This window comes from Nerophis lumbriciformis, linkage group LG24 (assembly GCF_033978685.3).
Source record: "Nerophis lumbriciformis linkage group LG24, RoL_Nlum_v2.1, whole genome shotgun sequence".
Lineage (NCBI taxonomy): Eukaryota > Metazoa > Chordata > Actinopteri > Syngnathiformes > Syngnathidae > Nerophis > Nerophis lumbriciformis.
The window spans coordinates 22,093,754-22,117,757 of NC_084571.2; the positions used below are offsets into that span (position 1 = coordinate 22,093,754).

Sequence of the window (24,004 nt, forward strand, 5' to 3'; positions counted from 1 at the left end):
AGTAGGATTAAATGCTCTGCTTCTTCCTACTCCTTTTCGGGTGTGCTGTAATGAAAGAACTGGAAACATGTGATTACATTGTATGCATGAACTGAACTCAAAATTATATGTGTGACTTTTTAAAATATGGGATTATCATATCTAAAACACAACTAAATAAACACCCCTCAACACTTGGGTTTTGTTTCCATGAATCAATAATCTACTTTACACTCCAAAGTAAAGGAAAAGTTGACAGATTTAAAATCCTACTTAGGTGAATGATGACAGATGCTATGATTATTCATAGTCAAATTATGGCCTCTTTATATAGAACGTCTTTGGCACTTGTATGTATTACCATCTGTGAATGATCAAAATCAAAACAACGCATCATTATTATTATGATTATATGATTCTTGGTTCATCACATTGGGTTTGAGTCTCCCCCAGTCTTTAAAAACTAGTGACACGTCTGTTTCTAACTTTAAACAGGGGTCTTTGAACGCAACATATTGAATTGAACAAATGTGTTAGTTGTTGCTATGAAGAGGAAAGTGGGAGGATTAAATAAGCTCTGCTTCCTTCTACTCCTTTTCGGACATGTTTAGAGAAATGGGAGACGAAGTGAAATACGTTAGAAATAAACCTCAGTCAACCAACCAACTAAGTATTATTTCATATTAATATGTATTATTGATTTTAACACATTTATATGACAGGAAAAAAAAACTTCCATCCATCCCATTACTACCGCTTGTCCCTTATGGGGTCGCGGTGGGTGCTGGAGTTTATCCATATTCTGGCTAAAAGTGACAGGTTGCAGAAATTGCAACAAGTCGCCATTAGAGGGTGCTGTTGTCCAAGCCTAACATCCACACATTAAGTTATTTTCTGCTGCCACCAGTAGAGAGTGCTGTTGTCTAAACTTACATCAACACATTGAGTTATTGCGTCACTGCTCATCGCACAGATAACTGAAAATGACCCATAGTTAGCTAGGGGCTGGCCACATATTGTCAATAAAATATAAAAATGTTCTATGATTTCACATGTCAGTCACGTGACTGTTCCTTATCCTCCTAATTTAACGATTTAAAGATGTCGGTGAATTGTTCAGTGATATATCCTATTGCAGAATAGGAGATATGTTTAAACCAGAGGGTCATGTGACGTGTTTGAGGGCAGACCTTGCGGCGCACACTATATGCAAATGAGGTGGCGCACGCATGGCGCGCACAGCCAAAGACGCGAGTAACAAAAAAGGAATTTCCCTCCTGCCACTCCTGAGAGCGCGCAAGACACGACAAAAGTCAAAGTTCTCCTCAGAGAGGGACAGCCCAAGCAGGATCTAATACTTTTTTGGAACTTTCCCACCCCTGAACTCAAGAAGATTGCATATTTTCCACCCAAAATTAGTCCGTGACCACAGCACGATGTTCCCTTTTTGAGCTTTTTTTTTTTTTTTTTTTTGCTGCTGCGTGGAAGTAACGGTGCGGCGCGCAGGAAAAGGCTGCCTGGAATGTTAGTGGACGGCGCAGGGCGGTTTTTAGTGGCATATTTGGATGAAGTGCGCAACACCGGGGTGCTCGAACCCGGGACATGTGGAATAAAAACGGCGTCTAGAAGGATGCTGCTGCTTGTACGATGGAAGTGAAGAACTTTGCAGCTTTTTTGGCGGTGGTTTGTCTCCTTTTTTGCGTCGGCGCGAGCCAACAATTGCGTCCTAAAGGCAGGAATGTATGCAAAGCAAGAGGGTAAGCATGAAAAATAGTCATTTTTAATCCGAATTAAGACTTGTGTTTCTCTCCATCTCATACGTTATTATACTTCAAACACACTTGGAGTTACATTTTACCTTTAAAATGTAAGTATTTGAACTTTTAGGTCCACTGACCTTTTTGCACGTGGCTCCGTACTAAAACAGAATATGCAACAATAACCCAAATATTCATCATATTCTATTTAAACAGTTTCAATTTCAAACCACATTTGTCCATATTTTGAAAGCAGCGATACAGATGTGTGCATCACCTGTGTGGAGTTGGCCCACTGCAAGTATTAAAATAACACTGCCCAGCTGGCACAAGACATTGAAACAATGTTGAGAACTTGTTGAATTAGGACGTTGAGCAACTCAAACGTAACGTTGGAACAACATGCTCTTTGTGGACGTTTAATCAATGTTGTGTTCCGGCATTGACATTTAGTCATTTCCCAACCAAAGTTCCAGAACACAAATACAACATAGATGATATCTGTCTATTACCTGACACCTTCTATGTTAGCTACTTCTCTTTGTTCATAATGTCTATTTTCTGCTGGATCTACTCTCTATTTTATGCTGCAGCTGCTACATATACTGTAATATTGTACGTGGTGATTGTTTTATATTGTATATATGCTACAATATAATATAATATATCAGTATATATCATGTACTGAATATATATTATGTAAATATTACTTTATTATATATTTTATATTGCTACTACGGTACATTTTTTGTCTATTTTATACCTGCATTGTCCTTTCCATCCTTACACTTTCCATCATTGTAACTGAGCTACTGCGTGGAACAATTTCCCTTGTGGATCATTAAAGTTTGTCTAAGTCTAAGTCTAAGAAACAACATGCTTTTTGACGACGTTTATTGCATGTTGCGTTCTGACGTTGATTGGACCATCGAAATTTGGTCATTTCCCAACCAAAATTCTATAACACAACTACAACGTTGACACAACATGTTTTTTGACCACGTTTATTCCATGTTGCGTTCTGACGTTGATTTGACCATTGAATGTTGGTCATTTCCCAACTAACATTCTACATATGTCAGCTCAGTGGCCTAGTAGTAGTGTCCGCCCTGAGATCGGTAGGTCGTGAGTTCAAAGCCCGGCCGAGTCATACCAAAGACTATAAAAATGGGACCCATACCTCCCTGCTTGGCACTCAGCATCAAGGGTTGGAATTGGGGGTTAAATCACCAAAAATGATTCCCGGGCGTGGCCACTGCTGCTACTCACTGCCCCTCTCACCTCCCAGGGGGTGATGAAGGGTGATGGGTCAAATGCAAAGAATAATTTCCCCACACCTAGTGTGTGTGTGACAATCATTGGTACTTTAACTTGAACTTTTAACAACACAAATACAACTTTAAAACAACATGCTTTTTGACGACGTTTAATAAATGTCAGGTTCTGACGTTGATTTGACCATTGAAATTTGGTCATTTCCCAACCAAAATTCCATAACAAAACTACAACATTGAAACAACATGTTTTTTGACGACGTTTATTCCATGTTGCGCTCTGACGTTGATTTGACCATTGAAATTTTGGTAATTTCCCAACTAAAATTCCACAACATAAATACAACGTTGAAACAACATGCTATTTGCCGACGTTTAATAAATGTCAGATTCTGATATTGATTGGACCATTGAATTTTGGTCATTTCCCAACCAATATTCTACAACACAAATACAACTTTGGAACATACTTGCCAACCTTGAGACTTCCGAACTCGGGAGGTTGGGTGGGGAGGGTTAAGGGGGAGGAGGATATTTATAGCTAGAATTCACTCCAGTATTTCTTATATATATATATATATATATATATATATATATATATATATATATATATATATATATATATATATATATATATATATATATGTATATATATATATATATATATATATATATATATATTTATATATGTATATATATATATATATATATATATATATATATATATATATATATATATATATATATATATATATATATATATATATATATATATGTATATATATATATATATATATATATATATATATATATATATATATATATATAAAAGAAATACTGGAGTGAATTCTAGCTATAAATATCCTCCTCCCCCTTAACCCTCCCCCCCCCCGACCTCCCGAGTTCGGAAGTCTCAAGGTTGGCAAGTATGTTCCAAAGTTGCATTTGTGTTGTAGAATATTGGTTGGGAAATATATATATATATATATATATATATATATATATATATATATATATATATATATATATATATATTTGTATATATATATATATATATGTATAAAATAAATACTTGAATTTCAGTGTTCATTTATTTACACATATACACACACATAACACTCCTCTACTCATTGTTGTATTTGAAAGTGCAATGCTTTGCAGCCAGTAGCACAGCCTTTGAAGGAGCATAGGTATGGGCAGGATCTGTGAAATTTAATTTGCAGGAAAGGAGTGAGTTTAGGGTTGAATTGTCCATCCTCGTTCTATCCTCTGTCACTATCTTTCTTACCATGCTCAACACCCTCTCTGATGACTTGCAAGCGTACTTCTTCTTCTTACTCGTCGTCGCCATGATTGTCTCTTCTTCGTTCTTCTGCTTCGTCTCCTTCTTGTTGTGTGTGCAGTTGTGCAATTTCCAAAAGCCGTAGATGTTATAACGTGACTGGGCCGGCACGCTGTTAATATGGACGAAAAGCGGACGTGACGACAGGCTGTCCTCACTCAGGTCCGCATGGACCTGGAGGGGGCGTGCCTGTTGTCCGGTTGGAAATCGGGAGAAATTCGGGGGAATGCTTGTCCCGGGAGATTTTCGGGAGAGGCACTGAATTTTGGGAGTCTCCTGGAAAATTCGGGAGCGTTGGCAAGTATGCGTTGGAACAACATGCTTTTTGACGACGTTTATTGCATGTTGCGTTCTGACGTTGATTTGACCATTGAAATTTGGTCCTTTCCTAACTAAAATACCACAACATAAATACGTTGAAACAACATGCTTTTTGATGACGTTTAATAAATATTGGACCGTTGAAATTTGGTCATTTCCCAACCGAAATTCCATAACACAACTACAACTTTGAAACACAAATACAACGTTGGAACAACATGTTTTTTGACCACGTTTATTCCATGTTGATTTTATCATTGAAATTTGGTCATTTCCCAACTAAAATACCACAACATAAATACGTTGAAACAACATGCTTTTTGATGACGTTTAATAAATATTGGACCGTTGAAATTTGGTCATTTCCCAACCGAAATTCCATAACACAACTACAACGTTGAAACAACATGTTTTTTGACGACGTTTATTCAATGCTGCGTTCTAACGTTGATTTGATCATTGAAATTTCCCAACCAATATTCTACAACACAAATACAAACGTACAACATTAAAACAACATGTTTTTTTTTTTTTACTACTTCTATTCAATGTCAGGTAGTGTCATTGGTTGGACCATTGAAATTTGGTAATTTCCCAACCAACATTGTGGATCCAACGTTAGACATCAACGTTGTCCCAATTTACAAATACAACTATTTTGCAACGGGGGTGGCGGGCTGGTTATGAATCATAAAACGTTAATAATGTAAAAACTAGATTTTTAATAAATACATTTGTCTTTAAACATTTAAATACAAGCTGAGGGCCACAAACGGCCCCCGGACCTCACTTTGGACACCCCTGGTATACCTTTTGAGCACATTTATCAATACTGTGATAATAATGATGCCCGTTATCATCTTGGGGACAAATAAAATTAGCATCTTGTTACAACCCTACTGATACTACATAAGTCATGTTGTTTTATTTTTCTGTACTTCCTGATATCAGTAGCCTAACTAAGCTCAATGATGTATTTATTTTGCTTCCTCAATGACTGGTATTTTAGTGGTGACGACTTGGAGGGTCCTTTGTCTGTCTTTTTAGACCTTTTGTTTGCCCTTTTCGTCCCGTATCCGTCTGTCTGTCCTTTCCACGCTCCTATTGACTTATGTTTCCCCATTGCTCCCTTTTCACTACGCGCCTTTTATTTATGCCTGACCTCAATCAAGTGAATAGAGGGAAACAGTTCGGCGTTTATCATCACTTGTCAGCATTTCCAGTGCATGTTTCTGCCTTACAAAGTCAACAGAGTGATGCCCTCAGCGCTCACGCTATTATTTTCAGACCAGCGCCTTGTGACGAGTGAAACATGCGCACAGGAAAAGTCAAGTTTGTTTTCCAATCAGGGAAAGAGGCCATGTCTGCACGTATTTGTGACCGATGATCTTCCCACATACACTACGTCTGCATCCATAGAATGACATATTTACATGCTGTTTAGTGCCGGGCATTTGCAGCCCACAGCTTGTTTTTTATTCACTCACAACACATTTTAAAAACAAAATACACGCGCTTCGGATTAAAATCTCCACAAAAAAAAATGAAATATTCAATTTTGGGAGAAATGTGCAAACTTAAAAGGTAATGTTTGCATGTTGACTTTTAAAATGTGTCAAGTACCAAGTTATACTACTATGAAGCGTTTAAAAAAGTTAGCATGCTGAGAGTTAAAATGTGTCAAGTACCAAGTTATATGCCTGTGAGGAGTTCGGCCGCAAAATTGGCAAAAAAAAAGTTAGCATGTTAATGTTAGCACATTAACCGTTATCAGGTGTCAGGTGATAAGTTATATGACTGAGGCAAAATTGGCTGAAAAAGTTAGCGTGTTGATGTTAGCATGTTAGCCTGCTAACATTAGCATGCTTACAGTTAGCATGTGTCGAGTGCCACGTTATATGGCCGCAAATTTGGCCAAAATATTTACCATGTTAACGTTAGCATGCTAACAGTATGTGCCAAGTGCCAAGTTATACGACTCTGAGGTGTTCAGCTGCAAAATTGGCTGAGAAATGTAGCATGTTAATGTTAGCATGTTAATATTAGCATGCTAAAAGTATGCGTCAAGTGCCAAGTTGGTTGAGATGCCAAATGGGTAAAGAAGTTAGCATGGTAATGTTAGTAATGCTGCCTGAAGCTGAGCCAATCAGTGGAAACAATACTGAACAAAATAATTGTTTTGGTTTCGCCTCGGGCCATTTAATACTGTAGTATTGATAGTTTTAGTCCAGTTAGACATTTTTATACTTGAAATGACTTACTTTAGGGCAGAATTACTTTGTGTTATTGGCTTTCTTACCAAAAACACAGAGCCAAGATGTGGCTGTTGTGTTCAGATATCCATCCATCCATTTTCTACCGCTTGTCCCTTTTGGGGTCGCGGGGGGTACTGGAGCCTATCTCAGCTGCATTGGAGCGGAAGGTGGTGTACACCCTGGACAAGTCGCCACCTCACTGTGTTCAGATAGTTTAGCATATATTGATAGACCTATATTGTATTAGTATGTTTATTGTACAAAATGTATCAAAGTGGCCCCCGCAGCCCTCAATTTGTATCTATGTGTCCCTCTTTGTAAATGACTTGACTAAAATAGAATAAATTGTGTGTTTATTGGAGGACAAGTAAACACGCTGTATTGGACATGTTAGATGCTAGCCAATATCATCCGATACTTGTTTTTTTATCCGGTATCAATAGTGTTCAGATATGTACGTATTTTATAATGTAATAAACCTTACGCTTTGCACATTTGTGTACGTATATGGACTAAACGTTACGTCATTCTCAGGAAAACAAAATTACAGCCCTTCATTTAATACGACACATGAAAGGGAGCAAAATCCTCCATTCACACCAAAATGGCCGACTTTCTGTTTTATTCCAGGCAGGGGCTTTAGGTTCTTTATTTTCACTTTCTAAAGGGGCCGGAGTGTGGCGTTCTAAATTACCTGATGTCTTTCCTCCAGGGAGTTTTTGAGCCTGGGAAAGCCCTCACAAGGGCGATTATGCTTTATAAATAACAACTTCTTGGCGCTAAAAAGTAGTTAACAGAACAACCTTCGAGGTCGACGTGGACCCCGACTTAAACAAGTTGAAAAACTTATTCGGGTGTTACTATTTAGTGGTCAATTGTACGGAATATGTACTGTACTGTGCAATCTACTAATAAAAGTTAAATCAATCAATCAATCAAGTCAAACAAAGGACCAGAATAGCATCTTTACAGGCATGTGATTGTTCCGTCTATAGTCGAAAATCCGTCTTTTTTATCCATCCATCCATCTTCTTCCGCTTATCCGAGGTCGGGTCGCTGGGGCAGGAGGCCCAAGCAGAGAAGCCCAGACTTTCCTCTCCCCAGCCACTTCATCCAGCTCTTCCCAGGGGATCCCAAGGCGTTCCCAGGCTAGCCGGGAGACATAGTCTTCCCAACGTGTCCTGGGTCTTCCCCGTGGCCTCCTACCGGTTGGATGTGCCCTAAACACCTCCCTTGGGAGGCATTTGGGTGGCCTCCTGAGCAGATGCCCTGACCACCTCATCTGGCTCCTCTCGATGCGGAGGACCAGCGGATTTACTTTGAGCTCCCCCCGGATGACAGAGCTTCTCACCCTATCTCTAAGGGAGAGCCCCGCCACCCAGCGGAGGAAACTCATTTCGGTGTACCCGTGATCTTGTCCTTTCGGTCATAACCCAAATCTCATGAGCATAGGTGAGGATGGGAACGTAGATCGACCGGTAAATAGAGAGCTTTGCCTTCAGGCTCAGCTCCTTCTTCACCACAACGGATCGATACAGCGTCCGCATTACTGAAGATGCCGCACCGGTCCGCCTTTCGATCTCACGATCTACTCTTCCCTCACTCGTGAACAAGACTCCGAGGTACTTAAACTCCTCCACATGGGGCAAGATCTCTTCCCCAACCCGGAGATGGTACTCCACCCTTTTCCGGGCGAGAACCATGGACTCGGACTTGGAAGTGCTGATTCTCATCCCAGTCGCTTCTCACTCGGCTGCGAACCGATCCAGTGAGAGCTGAAGATCTTGGCCAGATGAAGCCATCAGGACCACATCATCTGCAAAAAGCAGAGACCTAATCCTGCAGCCACCAAACCGGATCCCCTCAACGCCCCTAGTTCGCCTAGAAATTATGTCCATAAAAGATATGAACAGAATCGGTCTTTTTTATCTCTGTAAAAATAGAAATAAATATTTTCCGTTTTTCTTCGTTTTTTCCGACCTACAATGAGTACGATTTTTGATAATCCAGTGGTAAAAACTACCGTTTTCCATTAAAAATGATGAACTTAAAAATCGTAGCGAAGCAACTCCAGGGGCAGGGCACCAACTATACGGGAAACATCAATGATGATTGGTTGGTTTACATATAAGAACATCCATGATTGGCTGTTGGGTTTACTATGATGAGTCACGATTGGTTGAGATTAGAACGAAACATTAGGGACAGACCAATTTAGAGGCAAGATAGTGCGGGTCATGGAACCAGAAAGGGAAATCACAACAGACATCCCAAATGACGACGAGAGGGAATATTCAAGCGGGTGATTTATATATTTTAAAAACTAGTGGAAGATGGCAGAGGGATTCTCTTCCTTAGATGTTTCTTTTAGCGATGTAGACCATGTCCAGGAAACCCACAATGTGTCTACTTGGCCACATTTGGACAAATGTATGTTAGTTGTTTACATGTAAGCCCTGATCTAAACTACTCTCCACATGAAAGAGGTGGAATACACATTTAAGAACACATGACTGTGGCAGACATGTTTGCTAAAGCAAATGTTACATTTCATTTTCATTGGTGTTTTACAACAAGACAGTAGCTGACATTTTGTTCATTGTGTGAATATGGTTTTCTACATTTCTTCTTCTTCTTCTTCTTCTTCTTCTTCTCCAGATTTTGGCGCGCTCCACCTTCCACATTTTTCATCCGATTCAAACCGTTCCAACTTCAAACTGTTCAGCCTGTTCGTGAATCACGGGCTTTCCCTTGACAAATGCCAAAAATTCCCAAATTTCCCAGAATTTCAGGTTTTCCGGGACATTTTTCCCATTCAAAATTAATTGGCCATTTTTCAAACTTTCCCCCATTTCCACATTTTTCAACCGATTCAAACCATTCTAACGTCAACATATTCCACTCATTCTGGACATTCAAAATATAATTTTCCAAGTTAAAAAAAGTTCCAGAAATTCCCAGAATTTCCGTTTTTTTTTTTCAAACCCTTTTTTCACCCTTTTTCTGTCGACTACTCCTTCCACATTTTTCAACCCACCGTCAAAACATTCCTCTTAATCAGGACAAAAAAAAAAAAGTTGTTTTTTGACCTGGAAAAGTTCCCGGTTTTCCCAAAACTCGAGGAATTCCGTAATGCCATTTCTCAATTGAAAATGTTACATCTTCAAAATTTTTCGACCGATTTGAAAAATTCAAAAACATTAAAATATTTTAGCATTTTCAAAAAAATTCCCACTTTTTCCGAAATTCTCAAATGTTCATGAAATTAACTTTTCAAAGTTCCACAACTCCCATATTCTTTATCCGATTCAAACCGTTCCAACTTCAAAATATTCAGCCTGTTCAGGAATGATGTGCTTTCTTTCCATACTTAAAAAAAATTCCCGGGTTTCCTAGAATTCCCAGTTTTCAGGGACATTTTCCCCATTCAAAATGAATCATCCATTTTTCAAACTTGCACAATTACCACATTTTTCAACCGATTCATACCATTCCGCCTTCAACACATTCAACTCATCCTGGAAATTCACGTTCAAAACATTTTCAGGAATTCCGTTTTCTTTCTAACCTTATTTCTAATCTTTTTTAGTGCGATGACTATTTTAAAATGTTTCAACCCATTTCAACTGTTCCACTGTCAAAATATTCCTCTTAGTCAGCACAAAAATACAAGTTGGTTTAAGAACTTGAAAAATTCCCAGTTTTCCTGAAATTTCATAATACCATTTTTCAATTAAAAAACTGTTACCACTTCAACATTTCTTGACCGATTTAAACAATTCCAACACCAACCATTTCAGCTCATTCAGGATATTCATGCTCCTATTCATTTTCAAAGAAAATCCCGCTTTTCCCGAAATTCCCAAATTTCCAGGATGTTCCCATTAAAATGAATAAGACATTTTTCCAAGTTGCACAGTTCCCACATTTTTCAACCTATTCAAACCATTACCACATCAACACATTCCACTCATCCTGGACATTCCAACTAACACATTCCCAAGTTCCAAACCAAATTCCTTTTTTCCTGGAAATTCAAACTCTTCCAACATTCAAACCATTCTTACATTCATACTACATTCATTCATTTTTTTTTTCATTTATTTATTTATTTCAGGCAATGACATAAAAAAGTACAAAGTTGACAACACATAATAATATAAGTTAATACAGTGCAAAAGGTAATGTATAGTATGTAATGCATGATTGTTCAGTTTTGCCTGAAAGGGAGTGGGAAGAAGATAACTTATTTAATCCCACCCCCAGTTCTCCAGTCAGTGATTATTCACATGAGTTTCACTCTTACTTTGTTCAAGGATTATAATACAGATGTTGTATCATAGTGGCATTACCACAGGTAACAATAATTATTACACTGTAACAATAATTTGTATCAACAATGTAGGAATAATGAATATACCAACAATGGTAACAGACAACATAGCAATAATGGCAATAGACAACATAGCAATTATGGTAAGGAAACATTGAGCACATGTTAACACTTTGAGACAGAGTATAGCAGCAGGTCAAATTAAAGACCCTCATCTCTATATTTGAACCAGACCCCATGTTTGTATAATAGTTTAAATCGATTAATAGTTTGGCATTGCTTGTGTTGTAAGTCCAGTTTGTTCCATAGTTTTACTCCGCATACAGACACACAAAAACGTTTACAAGTGGTTTGAGCTCTCGGCAATAAAAAATATCCAAAGCCTCTCAAGTTATGAGCCTGCACTCGTCTTATAAAAAAACGTTGTAGATTAGTCGGCAATAATTTGTTAAATGCTTTATATAAGATTATTAATGTATTATATATAACAAGGTCATCAAATTTGAGCAACTTTTATTGCATAAACATATTATGAGTATGTTCTAAATAACCAACGTTGTGAATGATCCGCACTGCTCTTTTCTGTAATATGATCAGAGGACTAATTGTGTTGTGGTAAGTATTCCCCCATACTTCAACACAGTATGTAAGGTATGGCAGTACCAAGGTGCAGTATAGAGTACGAAGTGCATTTTCATTGAGGTATAGTTTTGCTTTGTTTATAATTGAGAGGCTTTTGGAGATTTTTGTTTTAATGTGTCTGACATGAGGTTTCCATGATAGTTTACTATCAATTATTACTCCCAAAAATGTATTCTCATTTACGATTTCAATTTGGGTAACATCAATACTTATTTTCTGTTCAGACGTTACGTTGCGATTTCCAAACATCACTATCTTAGTTTTATTTATATTCAAAGATAATTTATTTGTCTCCATCCATTTTCTTACTATGTTTAGTTCTGTGTTTACTGTATTTATGATCTCATTATAGTCATCACTACTGTAGAATATATTTGTGTCGTCTGCAAATAGTATACATTTCAGTATTTTGGATGTATTAAACATATCATTAATATATACATTAAACAGTTTTGGCCCCAACACGAACCTTTGGGGGACACCACAAGCAATGCCAAAAGTATCTGATAAATATTGACCCATTTTTACAAACTGTACCCTCCCTGTTAAAAAACTTTTTAACCAGTCTCCATCCAGCTCTCTAATTCCATATCTTCCCATTTTATCTAGTAGAATTGAATGATTAATGGCCAAATAAACACATGTAGGTGGAAGTTTTCCGGATAATCTATTTTAAGTGGCGCAAAACCCATAGAAAAATATAGGTTTTTAAAAATACTTGCGGTCTCTGGGACGGTGAGTCACTCCCAAGTTCTATTTTTTTCCTGCTTGTGAACCTCAAACTCATTTTACTCGGTGAGCGCTGCTAGAATTTGGAGCTGTGTTAAAAAGCCGGTGTCGTAATTTGCGCACCGAGTAGTAAACAAATCACTCCTGAGAGTGAAAGCATGCACGGGTTGATGTTTACCACGCGCCGACTTGCGAGGAAGCTGCCATCTTCAAACACGTCGGGGCCAGCTGATGTGTTGCAGGGTCCCCACAAAGGTCACGGCTGTGGGAGGAAGAGGAGACAAATGACTGATCCTAAAAGAAACTTGGCGGGATCCCAGAATATTTACACTCCTCCACTCTTTTCCTTCCAAAAAAGCTTAGAAAGGCAAATTAGGCTGATAGAGACAATTGAACTGGCGATACTGTATCACGATACAAGTGTTTTCTGTCAATTGATATTGGACATTATTGATATTTTTTTATGACCTACCGTATTGAAAAGAAAGACCAATGGAAAAATATACTAAATGCAAATATTATTGTTTGTTTTTAATGTAACCTTCATTTGGTTATAATACCCTCCAAGGCATCTAATCGAGTCAACCCGTCAATGTAAACAAAATTGTAAAATCACATTAAACACTTAACAATAAACTCTTAAAAAGAAGGTGAAAAAATAAGGAATATTTAAGAAATGCTTAATAAAGTGTAAGAAAATAGTGCAAAGTGTGAAAATGTAAACATGGAAACCTGAGAAGAATTATTTTCTGCAGGTTTAGTGTCAGGAAGTTACAGCTGTGCTCTAAAGGGTGAGCGCGGTCTTGGTGGGAAAGAGCACCTTGCTTCATTTACAGACCACATTGGTCTGACTACGGTCCCTTTTCCAAAAAATCCCCAAAACTGCCATACTGTCCAGGTGACCTTTACTGTTTTATCCACTATTTCTTCATTCTTACTTTCCTTTCTCATTCCATGCAAAGAATAATTCGCCAGACAGCAAAATGACGCAACCAAACATGATATTTAATGCTGTTACCTGATTGGCTGTCAGCATATCACGCCATTCAACCAACCTTGCTTTGCAACTTCCGGTTTCGTCAGACGAAGAAGAAACTGTTATGGTTTGCAGGGGAGGTGACGGCGACAGACACTAGATGGCAGTATGTACAATGATTTATTGTATATATTAAATAAATAAATGATAAATGTGTTATACTTGTATAGCGCTTTTCTACCTTCAAGGTACTCAAAGCGCTTTGACAGTATTACCACATTCACCCATTCACACACACATTCACACACTGATGGCGGGAGCTGCCATGCAAGGCGCTAACCAGCAGCCATCAGGAGCAAGGGGTGAAGTGTCTTGCCCAAGGACACAACGGACGTGACTAGGATGGTAGAAGGTGGGGATTGAACCCCAGTAACCAGCAACACTCCGATTGCTGACACGGCCACTCTACCAACTTCGCCACGCCGTCCTATATAATAATCAAACAATACAAATATAAACTAAGGACATGGAGTGTGAACTAGATCCAAAAGTGTATGTGTTGTGTGGCTATGTGTGTAAATAGTGTGTGTTACCAAGTGTTGTGTTGGGCGAGAGGAGGAACAAGGCAGGAAGACAGTTCGTTGGGCAGGCAGATGATCCAGGGCAGGAGAGAAGAGGCAAGATCCATTTCCAAGAGCGCGGCCGTGGGCGTGTCCCGAGGTGCACTCACTGGAGCGCACAGATGAATGAACGGCGTTGGCAGGAGTCTGATCCGTAACAGAAACGTTAATTATCCAACACCTTTTTTAGTGATATAGATTACGTGTCTATCGCGATATATATATTGATATCGTTTTATCGCCCAGCCCGAGTTGGTAGTCGCTTGTTTTACTCTAGTGCAGAGGTGTCAAACTCAAGGCCCGGGAGGCCAGATGTGGCCCGCCACTTCATTTTATTTGGCCCTCGAAAGCCTGGAAATAGTATGTATCAATAAAGTACTGTAACTTTTCTTACTAGATGTATTATTTCTTTCTATTCTGGGAGGAAAAAAATATATGTACTCCATGTAATCGCAAATTATGTTAAATGAAATATTGTCTAATTATGCAAAAATATATGGTCAAACATTCTAACCATTTTTTAAATAGAAATAAATACTAATAATAATGATTTCAAAGCAAGTTATCCATCAAATTGTGCAATGTAAAAGTAGCAATAGATTTCATGGTAAAATTGTGAAATTGACTCTGGTTTTTACAGCATTTTTCTCTCAATGAAACAAACAGTACTTTTTTTTACTGTAATAAACTGTGGTGCCGTTTTGGCACTTACAGTAATACACCCAAAAATGTACAGATGTTGATTTGCAGTAAAAAAAAAAACAAAAAAAAAAAAACAACAACAACAAAAACTGGCAGTTCAGGTGGCCAAATTTTACTGTAAAATTGCAGGTTTTTTTATTTACAGTAAAAAAACAAATATAAATTTTACAGTAAAATTCCGGTAACTGAGCTGCCTTTTTTTTACCATAAAAACAGCAGTACTGTTTTTCCATTTACAGTACTATACACTACATTTTGAGGTGAAATGATTGCAATTTACCATATATTTTTTTTTACATTTTACCTTAAAGAAATCTACTAATAAAATGCATAAAAAAAATAGTGTAATAATAGTATTCACTGTTAGACGCAACCTTCCGGGGCCAAACATAACTGCGAAGTGGCCCTCGGTGAAAACGACTTTGACACCTCTGCTATAGTGTAAATTGCTCGTCAACAAAACGTGTTTTATTAATCATTCCTACGTTAAATTGAAGTGTTGGTTTGAAATGTGTATCCTCGGACTAGGCGAGATACAGTAAATCAATTAATCGAACGATAAATGGAAATGAACTCTGTCATTTTGCCGGCATCGACAAATTGCCATGTCCGTGTTTGCTCTCTTCGTCTCTTGCTTTCAAACAGGATGCAAGAGGGTTCACTCTATGCATCGCTCTCAGCACGTAAGCATGTTTGTTCAATAGTGGAATTAAATGAATGAAGTGAATCCTCTTGTCAGTCATCCACAATCTTTGTCTCGGTGTGCGGAGGTGGGACTGCTGGCTTGCGCACGCTGGCTGCACAGAGAGAGCCTTGCTAGGCGCAACTCGCTAGGTCAGGGGTTGGCACCCCAAAATGTTGAAAGAGTCATATTGGACCACAAATACAAAAAAGTAATCAGTCTGGAGCCACAAAAAATTAAAAGTCTTATATAAGTGTTATAATGACGACAACACATGATGTAAGTGTCTATATTAGCTATATTAGCCTACTATCAAAATCAGTGTGTCATGAAACATGGAAAAATAAACTAAATACACAGAGGACATAAGTAAAGGAAATTAAATGTGCTCAAATATACCTACAAACGAGGCATAATGATGCAATATGTACATACAGCTAGCCTAAATAGAATGTTAACATGGATTAGCTTGCAGTCATGCATTGACCAAATATGCCTGATTAGCACTCCAACAAGTCAATAACATCAACAAAGCTCACCTTTGTGCATTCACACACAGCATAAAACGTTTGGTGGACAAAATGAGACAAAGAAGGAGTGGCATGAATCACATCTTTCTGTGGCAGCGTCGGAGAAAGTTGTACATGTAAACAAACTGTAGAGTCACAGTCCACACAACGGTGAGTTCAACGGCCGCTGAAATTAGTAGGACAAAACGGCGCTCGCCAAATACTCTCATCAGTGAAGCACAAACATATTAAACAGTGGGCTTTCTAACAATTAGGAAGGTTTGTGTCGTGTTTGTCCTCCTACACAAACCATATGACAACAAAAAACATATTTTTCACCCCATTTTTTTTCCATTTCCATACATTTTTGAAAAAGCTCCATGGAGCCATGTGGCTCTAGAGCTGCGGGTTGCTGACCTTCGCGCTAGGGTAACAAATAAAATATGACGACAAAACCAAATGGTGTGGGAATATTTTGGCTGTAAACTGAATGAGCAATATGAGCCCATCAACACGGACAAATGAGCAAGTATGGCCACTTTGTTGGAAAGTGACAACAATAATACAATACAATACAACAATACAACCAATTTTATTTGCAAGTTTGTTTACATATTTAAGAAAATCAAAAGATACTCACCTTGCAATTACAATGGTAGAAAAAATACTACTAAGAATGTCTCGCGACGCTCTTCGCACTTCGGCATTTGGTAATCACTGCAGCAGCACTGAGAGTGGATTTTCCATGCCATTAAAGAAACTGACTTAAAAGTGCTCCAATTTAAGTGAAGTGAATCTCCACTTTTTCAAAAATGCGCTAGCTTGATGCTAATATCCATGGGCTTTGTTATTAACATGCTATTGATTAGCGGTTTAACATGCCGATTACAACGCCTCCAAATCCGTTAAAGAAACTAACTAAGATGCGCGTTACGTACTAACACCTGGTGCGTAATAGGTACAAAACTTACAGTATTAACGCTTTTTAGAGCACAACAAAAACCAAAACAAAACATCATAAACTATATACTTTATATATGCTTTCTAACGTCTTTGACTTGCAACTGTAATTGCAGCCTGATGTTATAATTGCAAAATATAATATGATGATAATACAATAAGATATATATGTATATACGTACATATAGTTTTGTGTATATATATTTAGACTTAGACTTAGACTTCCTTTAATTGTCATTCAAATGTTAACTTTACAGTACAGATAAGAACGAAATTTTGTTGCATTAGCTCATGGTAGTGCAGGATAAAAAAGCAATAAGGTGCAGATATAAATAAATTGATTACTGTACAGATAAATATATTGTACTTTTGCATATGCATCCAGGTTTATGGATGTATGTTATATTGTCTTTATATTCCAGCCAGTTAATCCATTTTTGGGGGGAATTGAGGGGATTCATTGTTTCCCACAGGACAGGCATCTATTTGTGGTGGTGTGGTCGGGGGTGGGGGGTGACGGCGGCAGCGGCGATGACCAAGAAGAACGCGGAGTTGGAATATAAGTACAACACTTTATGTACATATTTAGCTCATTAAAATTACCGACAGGAAGGCGAGAAACACTTTATTTCAACAGACTCTGGCGCCGTACCTGTCGTCAAAACTCCAAAGACCGACTGCACAGTTGCGCTAACAAAATAAGAGTCTCAGAAAGCTGGCGTGCACAAGCTAGCAAGCTACGGAGTTTGCCGACAATGTATTTCTTGTAAAGTGTATACAAAGGAGTACAGAAGCTGGACAAATAAGATGGCAAAAACCAACCACTTTCATGTGGTATTGGACAGAAAGGAGGACTTTTTTTCTCCTCCATTCGAAAATGCGGACGTTATCAGCACCACTGTCTGATTCCTATCAATGCAAGTCATCACAATCAGGTAATACACCAACTTATATTCTTGTCTTCATGAAAGAAAGGAATCTATATGTGTTAAACATGCTTGTATTATTTTTAAACACCTTTAACTTGTTAACAATATTAACTATATGTGTTAAACATGCTTGCATTATCTTTAAACACCTTTAACTTGTTAACAATATTAACTATATGTGTTAAACATGCTTGTATTGTCATTAAACACCTTTAACTTGTTAACAATATTAACTATATGTATTAAACATACTTGTATTATCATTAAACACCTTTAATTTATTAACAATATGTGTTAAACATGCTTGTATTATCTTTAAACACCTTTAACTTGTTAACAATATTAACTATATGTATTAAACATACTTGTATTATCATTAAACACCTTTAATTTATTAACTATATGTGTTAAACATGCTTGCATTATCATTAAACACCTTTAACATGTTAACAAAAACATATATTTCATAAATAAGTAAATATAAATTATATATATGAATGAGGTAGATCCCCACGACTTGATCAATTGAAAAGTAGCTCGCCTGCAGAAAAAGTGTGAGCACCCCTGAGTTACACCCATCTGAACAGGTCAGCCACCTGTTTAAAGCCCGATCACAGTTGAAATCTTGAAATGAAGGGCCTTTAATGGCCAAAACATTAACCTGGACAACATTTTAACAGCTGGTTGGCTCAGATTTTATTCTTTTCATTGCATTCACATGCTGCAGTGGACAGTGGACAATTTAGCTTCATTATTAATGCAGTATCTGAAGTACCGTCTCCACGTGTGTTTATTGACAACAGGGTTATAACCTGGACACGTTAGCTCGTCGGTATGGTAACTCGTGACGTGACATCAGCGGCGGTGTTAATGAAGCAGCGTCAGGCTGCTCACCGTGAGTGAAACGCTCGGTGAAATCGCGGATTAACGTTAAATATATGACGAGCCGCGAGCGATGCAGCTATAACTTATCTACCTACAACCTATATTACCCTCGTATTTTGATCTGGTCGGTCCGTTCTTTTACTCCACCGTCTTCTTCTTCTTCTTCTTCTTCTTCTTCTTCTGGCCCAGGTGAATTAAGTGCTATTGGCGGAGTTACAATGCATAGTAGGCTACCGCCACCTACTGCACCGGAGGTGTAACTACAAGCAACATTCACAGACAGAGTCCCATTGCTTTTATGAGCGGTCGAGCGAGTCAAAAGCCGAAAAATCCATTTGTGGCGGACGTAATTCTTTCGTGGCGGGCCGCCACAAATAAATGAATGTGTGGGAAACACTGGGATTATTATGATGCGTTCAAGAGTCTTACGGCCTGAGGGAAGAAGCTGTTACAGAACCTGCAGGTTCTGCTACGGAGGCTGCGGAACCTCTTTCTAGAGTACAGCAGTGAAAACAGTCCTTGGTGGGGGTGGGAGGAGTCTTTGCAGATTTTCTGAGCCCTGGTCAGGCGGCGGCTTTTTGCGATCTCCTGGATAGGAGGAAGAGGAGTCCTGATGATCTTTTCCGCCGTCCTCACCACACTCTGGAGAGACTTCCAGTCTGAGGCACTGCAGGCTCCAGTCCAGACAGAGATGCTGTTGGTCAGCAGGCTCTCTATAGTGCCTCTGTAGAATGTGCTGAGAATGGGGGGAGGGAGCTGTGCTCTTTTCATCCGACGCAAAAAGTGCATGCGCTGCTGAGCTCTTTTTACAAGAGCTCCGGTGTGTAGGGACCAGGTCATATTGTCAGTTATCTGCACCCCCAGGAACTTGGTGCTGCTTACGATCTCCACTGCTGTGCCGTTGATGAAGAGTTGAGTGGGGCTGGACTAGGGATGTCCCGATCCAGGTTTTTGCACTTCCGATCCGATACCGATACTGACCGATACTGGCCTAGCCGAGCATGTATTAAAGTTTAAAGTTATTTAGCCTACTTAGTTGTCAGAATCATGTTGAAAAGGGTTTTAGTACTCTTGATAACAACTAGCCAGCTGAATTAGGGGAGTATGAATAATACCTCTTTCTAGAGTACAGCAGTGAAAACAGTCCTTGGTGGGGGTGGGAGGAGTCTTTGCAGATTTTCTGAGCCCTGGTCAGGCGGCGGCTTTTTGCGATCTCCTGGATAGGAGGAAGAGAGGTCCTGATGATCTTTTCCGCCGTCCTCACCACACTCTGGAGAGACTTCCAGTCTGAGGCACTGCAGGCTCCAGTCCAGAAAGAGATGCTGTTGGTCAGCAGGCTCTCTATAGTGCCTCTGTAGAATGTGCTGAGAATGGGGGGAGGGAGCTGTGCTCTTTTCATCCGACGCAAAAAGTGCATGCGCTGCTGAGCTCTTTTTACAAGAGCTCCGGTGTGTAGGGACCAGGTCATATTGTCAGTTATCTGCACCCCCAGGAACTTGGTGCTGCTTACGATCTCCACTGCTGTGCCGTTAATGAAGAGTTAAGTGTGGCTGGACTAGGGATGTCCCGATCCAGGTTTTTGCACTTCCGATCCGATACCGATGTTGTTTTTGCACTTCCGATCCGATACCGAAGTTGTTTTTGCACTTCCGATCCGATACCGATACTGGCCTAGCCGAGCATGTATTAAAGTTTAAAGTTATTTAGCCTACTTAGTTGTCAGAATCATGTTGAAAAGGGTTTTAGTACTCTTGATTACAACTCGCCAGCTGAATTAGGGGAGTTTGAATAATACACAACAGTTGGTAACAAGAAACTGACCCGTTTATTCAAGGATAAACACAAAATAGACAAAATTATACATGGCAAACAGAAATGGCATCATTGAACTAGGGCTGGGCGATATGGCCTTTTTTTAATATTGTGATATTTTAAGGCCATATTGCGATACACGATATGTATCTTGATATTTTGCCTTAGCCTTGAATGAACACTTGATGCATATAATCACAGCAGTATGATGATTCTATGTGTCTACATTAAAACATTCTTCTTCATACTGCATTAATATATGCTACTTTTAAACTTTCATGCAGAGAAGGAAATCACAACTAAAAAAATCACTATTTTTTCATACGGTGTTGATCTGGAAATGTTTGCCTCGGCATTTTGATGGTGTGGGCGTGTGGCACCGAATGGAGATAAGCGTCTTATGGTATGGTATATATATGTATATACATATACAAATGTATATACATATATATGTGTGTATCTGTTTGGTTCGTATGGGCTGCAGTGGTAGTCGGCTGTAATACTCTTTTCAACCACTTGTGGTAGTATTTCATCAAACACTTGACTGAGTGACACTCGATCTCAGTCTCAACAATCAGAAGAAGTTTAGAGCAAAAGTCATGGAGAAGTTTCTTAAAGGGGACCTATTTTTTTTTTTCAAAACTACTTTTCCTACCACTTAGTACCTGCTGTTGTGTATTTGGGATCGGCATAAGTCCCAAAAATGTGAAATCAAACCATGGAAGCATTGTGGAAATATTTTTAAAATAATCTTGCCTTCATTCATCCTTCCTCCAAATGAGAATTTACCCATTTGTGATGTCAGCAGATTGATTATCCATACATGTTAGAAATGTACCCGAAAATGTTTGTGCGCGTCCGCCATTGAAGTCCGACGTTGTCAATAAGTTCCTTCTTTTTCTCCATCCTCTTGTTGTGGGGCAGACTGGCTCGTACATGCACATGCATCATCGGCTGTTGCCATTTTTTATACAAATTAGCGTGTCGTTTGAACTTCTATTTGCCAGTAGACTCCGTATGAAAGCGATAAAAAGGACAACATGGCTGACGGGGAGAAGACGCTGTTGAAGTGGAAGCACGTAAATAAAAGACGTGAAGAGAAAGCGGTTTGATGGTGATCTGTAAAACATAATCTATGCAACAATTGGTCCAAAGAACTACCATGACATGTTATGTGGACCACAAGGAAGTCATTTAAATGTAAGAAAAAAATCATAATATGACGCCTTGAAGCACAACAGTTATGATTAATAATTGTATGCAAATTTATTTTTTCGAATTTTTTTATGAATCCCTTCTTTTGCAGTATATTTGATGAGTGTTAATTTTTTTTAATGAACCTAACCCAAGCCTTGTTTGGCATTATGCTGTATATTCTGGTTTATTTGTTTATTAATAGTAATTTTTGTAGGTTAGATGTAATTATTGAATACCATCCTAATCAAGAGTAAGATTACAACACATTCACAACGTTGGCAATGTTCAAGTACGGGCTTACAATAATTGTATTCAATTGTGCATGTGACAACGGAAAGTATTTTTATCTGCACCGTTTGACGGATTTTAATATAGGTTGATTGGCAACACTAAATTGGCCCTAGTGTGTGAATGTGAGTGTGAATGTTGTCTGTCTATCTGTGTTGGCCCTGTGATGAGGTGGCGACTTGTCCAGGGTGTACCCCGCCTTCCACCCGATTGTAGCTGAGATAGGCTCCAGCGCCCCCCGCGACCCCGAAGGGAATAAGCGGTAGAAAATGGATAGTTTTTATGTTTATTTTAATTTCTGATCTTCATTTTAAATATGATTATTGTATATTTTTCCAGTTCCATTTTGGTTTTATTTTATTCATCAGAGGTCAAACAACAACAGCAACAACAAAAAACAATCAACATAAAATCAAAATAAATCATGAATGAAAAGGAGCAGAAGGAAGTAATAACTTATCAAATCTGCCCCCTATTTTATATTTGCCTTCTTGTAATGTTCTTTAAATCACTTTAAATTGCCTTTTGTGGGAATTGTGCTCTAAAATAAAATGTTACACTTCAGTGTTAATATTTGGGTGGGTCCTATCAAAAAGGCTCAGAACACCTACTCTCAAGAATAGTTTTTATTTCTGGTATAGAGATATAGTGATAGTGTCAGTTTTCCTGTGCTCGTGGTGGCGAATACTTCCCATAATTCCACTTCCATATGCTCAGCATGTGCATGGCAGTGAGGATGCTTTAGTGCCTTTGATTTACCCCCAAAAAAGAAATAAGGCCAAGTTAAATCGGGTGTGGCAGCAGCCGTTTTGACATGCTCCTCCCCACTCTTTATTATTTACACTTTGCAAATGATTTCCCAGGTCTCCAGGGCCGGTGTGCTGCAGTGGATGGGCCCAGCTAGGAGATGAATGCCTCACACGTATGTACCTCACACACAAGCGTACACGTCCCATGACTTCCTGTGAAAAACATTAATTTCCTGTTTTTTCCCTCCGCCAAGCTCTTTGCGAAGGCAACTTCACTTGCAAGGAAAACGAGGTGTGCGTCCGGCCTAACGAATGTCGCTGCCGTCACGGATACTTTGGAGCGAGCTGCGACACAAGTGAGTGCCGGTGTAATTGTAGCGGCGGGGCGGGGGGTCATTTTGACCCCCCCCCCCCTCATATAATTTGCATAACTGCTGATAATATTTCTTTAAAAAAGGCAAAAAAAAAATGTTGTACTGGTACAAACATTACAAAACAAATCTGGTATTAATAATTAATACTGACTACAAGTCTGTATACGCCCATTATATATATATATATATATATATATATATATATATATATATATATATATATATATATATATATATATATATATATATATATATACAGTTCAACATTTTACATACACTTGTAAAGAACATAATGTCATGGCTGTCTTGAGTTTCCTATACTTTCTACAACTTTTTTTGTGATAGAGTGATTGGAGCACATACTTGTTGGTCACAAAAAACATTCATGAAGTTTGGTTCTTTTATGAATTTATTATGGGTCTACTGAAAATGTGAGCAAATCTGCTGGGTCAATAGTATACATACAGCAATGTTAATATTTGGCTACATGTCCCTTGGCAAGTTTCATTGCAATAAGGCACTTTTGGTAGCCATCCACAAGCTTCTGCTTGAATTGTTGACCACTCCTTGGTGCAGTTCAGCTAAATGTGTTAGTTTTCTGACATGGACTTGTTTCTTCAGCATTGTCCACCCGTTTAAGTCAGGACTTTGGGAAGGCCATTCTAAAACCTTCATTCTAGCCTGATTTA

General features: G+C 38.6%; 1 protein-coding gene across 1 annotated transcript in view; it reads left to right on the plus strand.

Moving 5' to 3' along the window:
- The first annotated feature begins 1,249 nt into the window (after positions 1 to 1,249).
- The window catches only part of scarf2 (scavenger receptor class F, member 2), a 79,333-nt gene continuing 56,578 nt past the window's right edge, over positions 1,250 to 24,004 (plus strand). Inside the window, exons 1-3 of the mRNA XM_061981804.1 lie at positions 1,250 to 1,736; positions 23,056 to 23,114; positions 23,196 to 23,297. Of these exons, the coding sequence (XP_061837788.1) occupies positions 1,627 to 1,736; positions 23,056 to 23,114; positions 23,196 to 23,297 (271 nt within the window). The 5' untranslated portion in view covers positions 1,250 to 1,626. The remainder of the gene's footprint in view (positions 1,737 to 23,055; positions 23,115 to 23,195; positions 23,298 to 24,004) is intronic.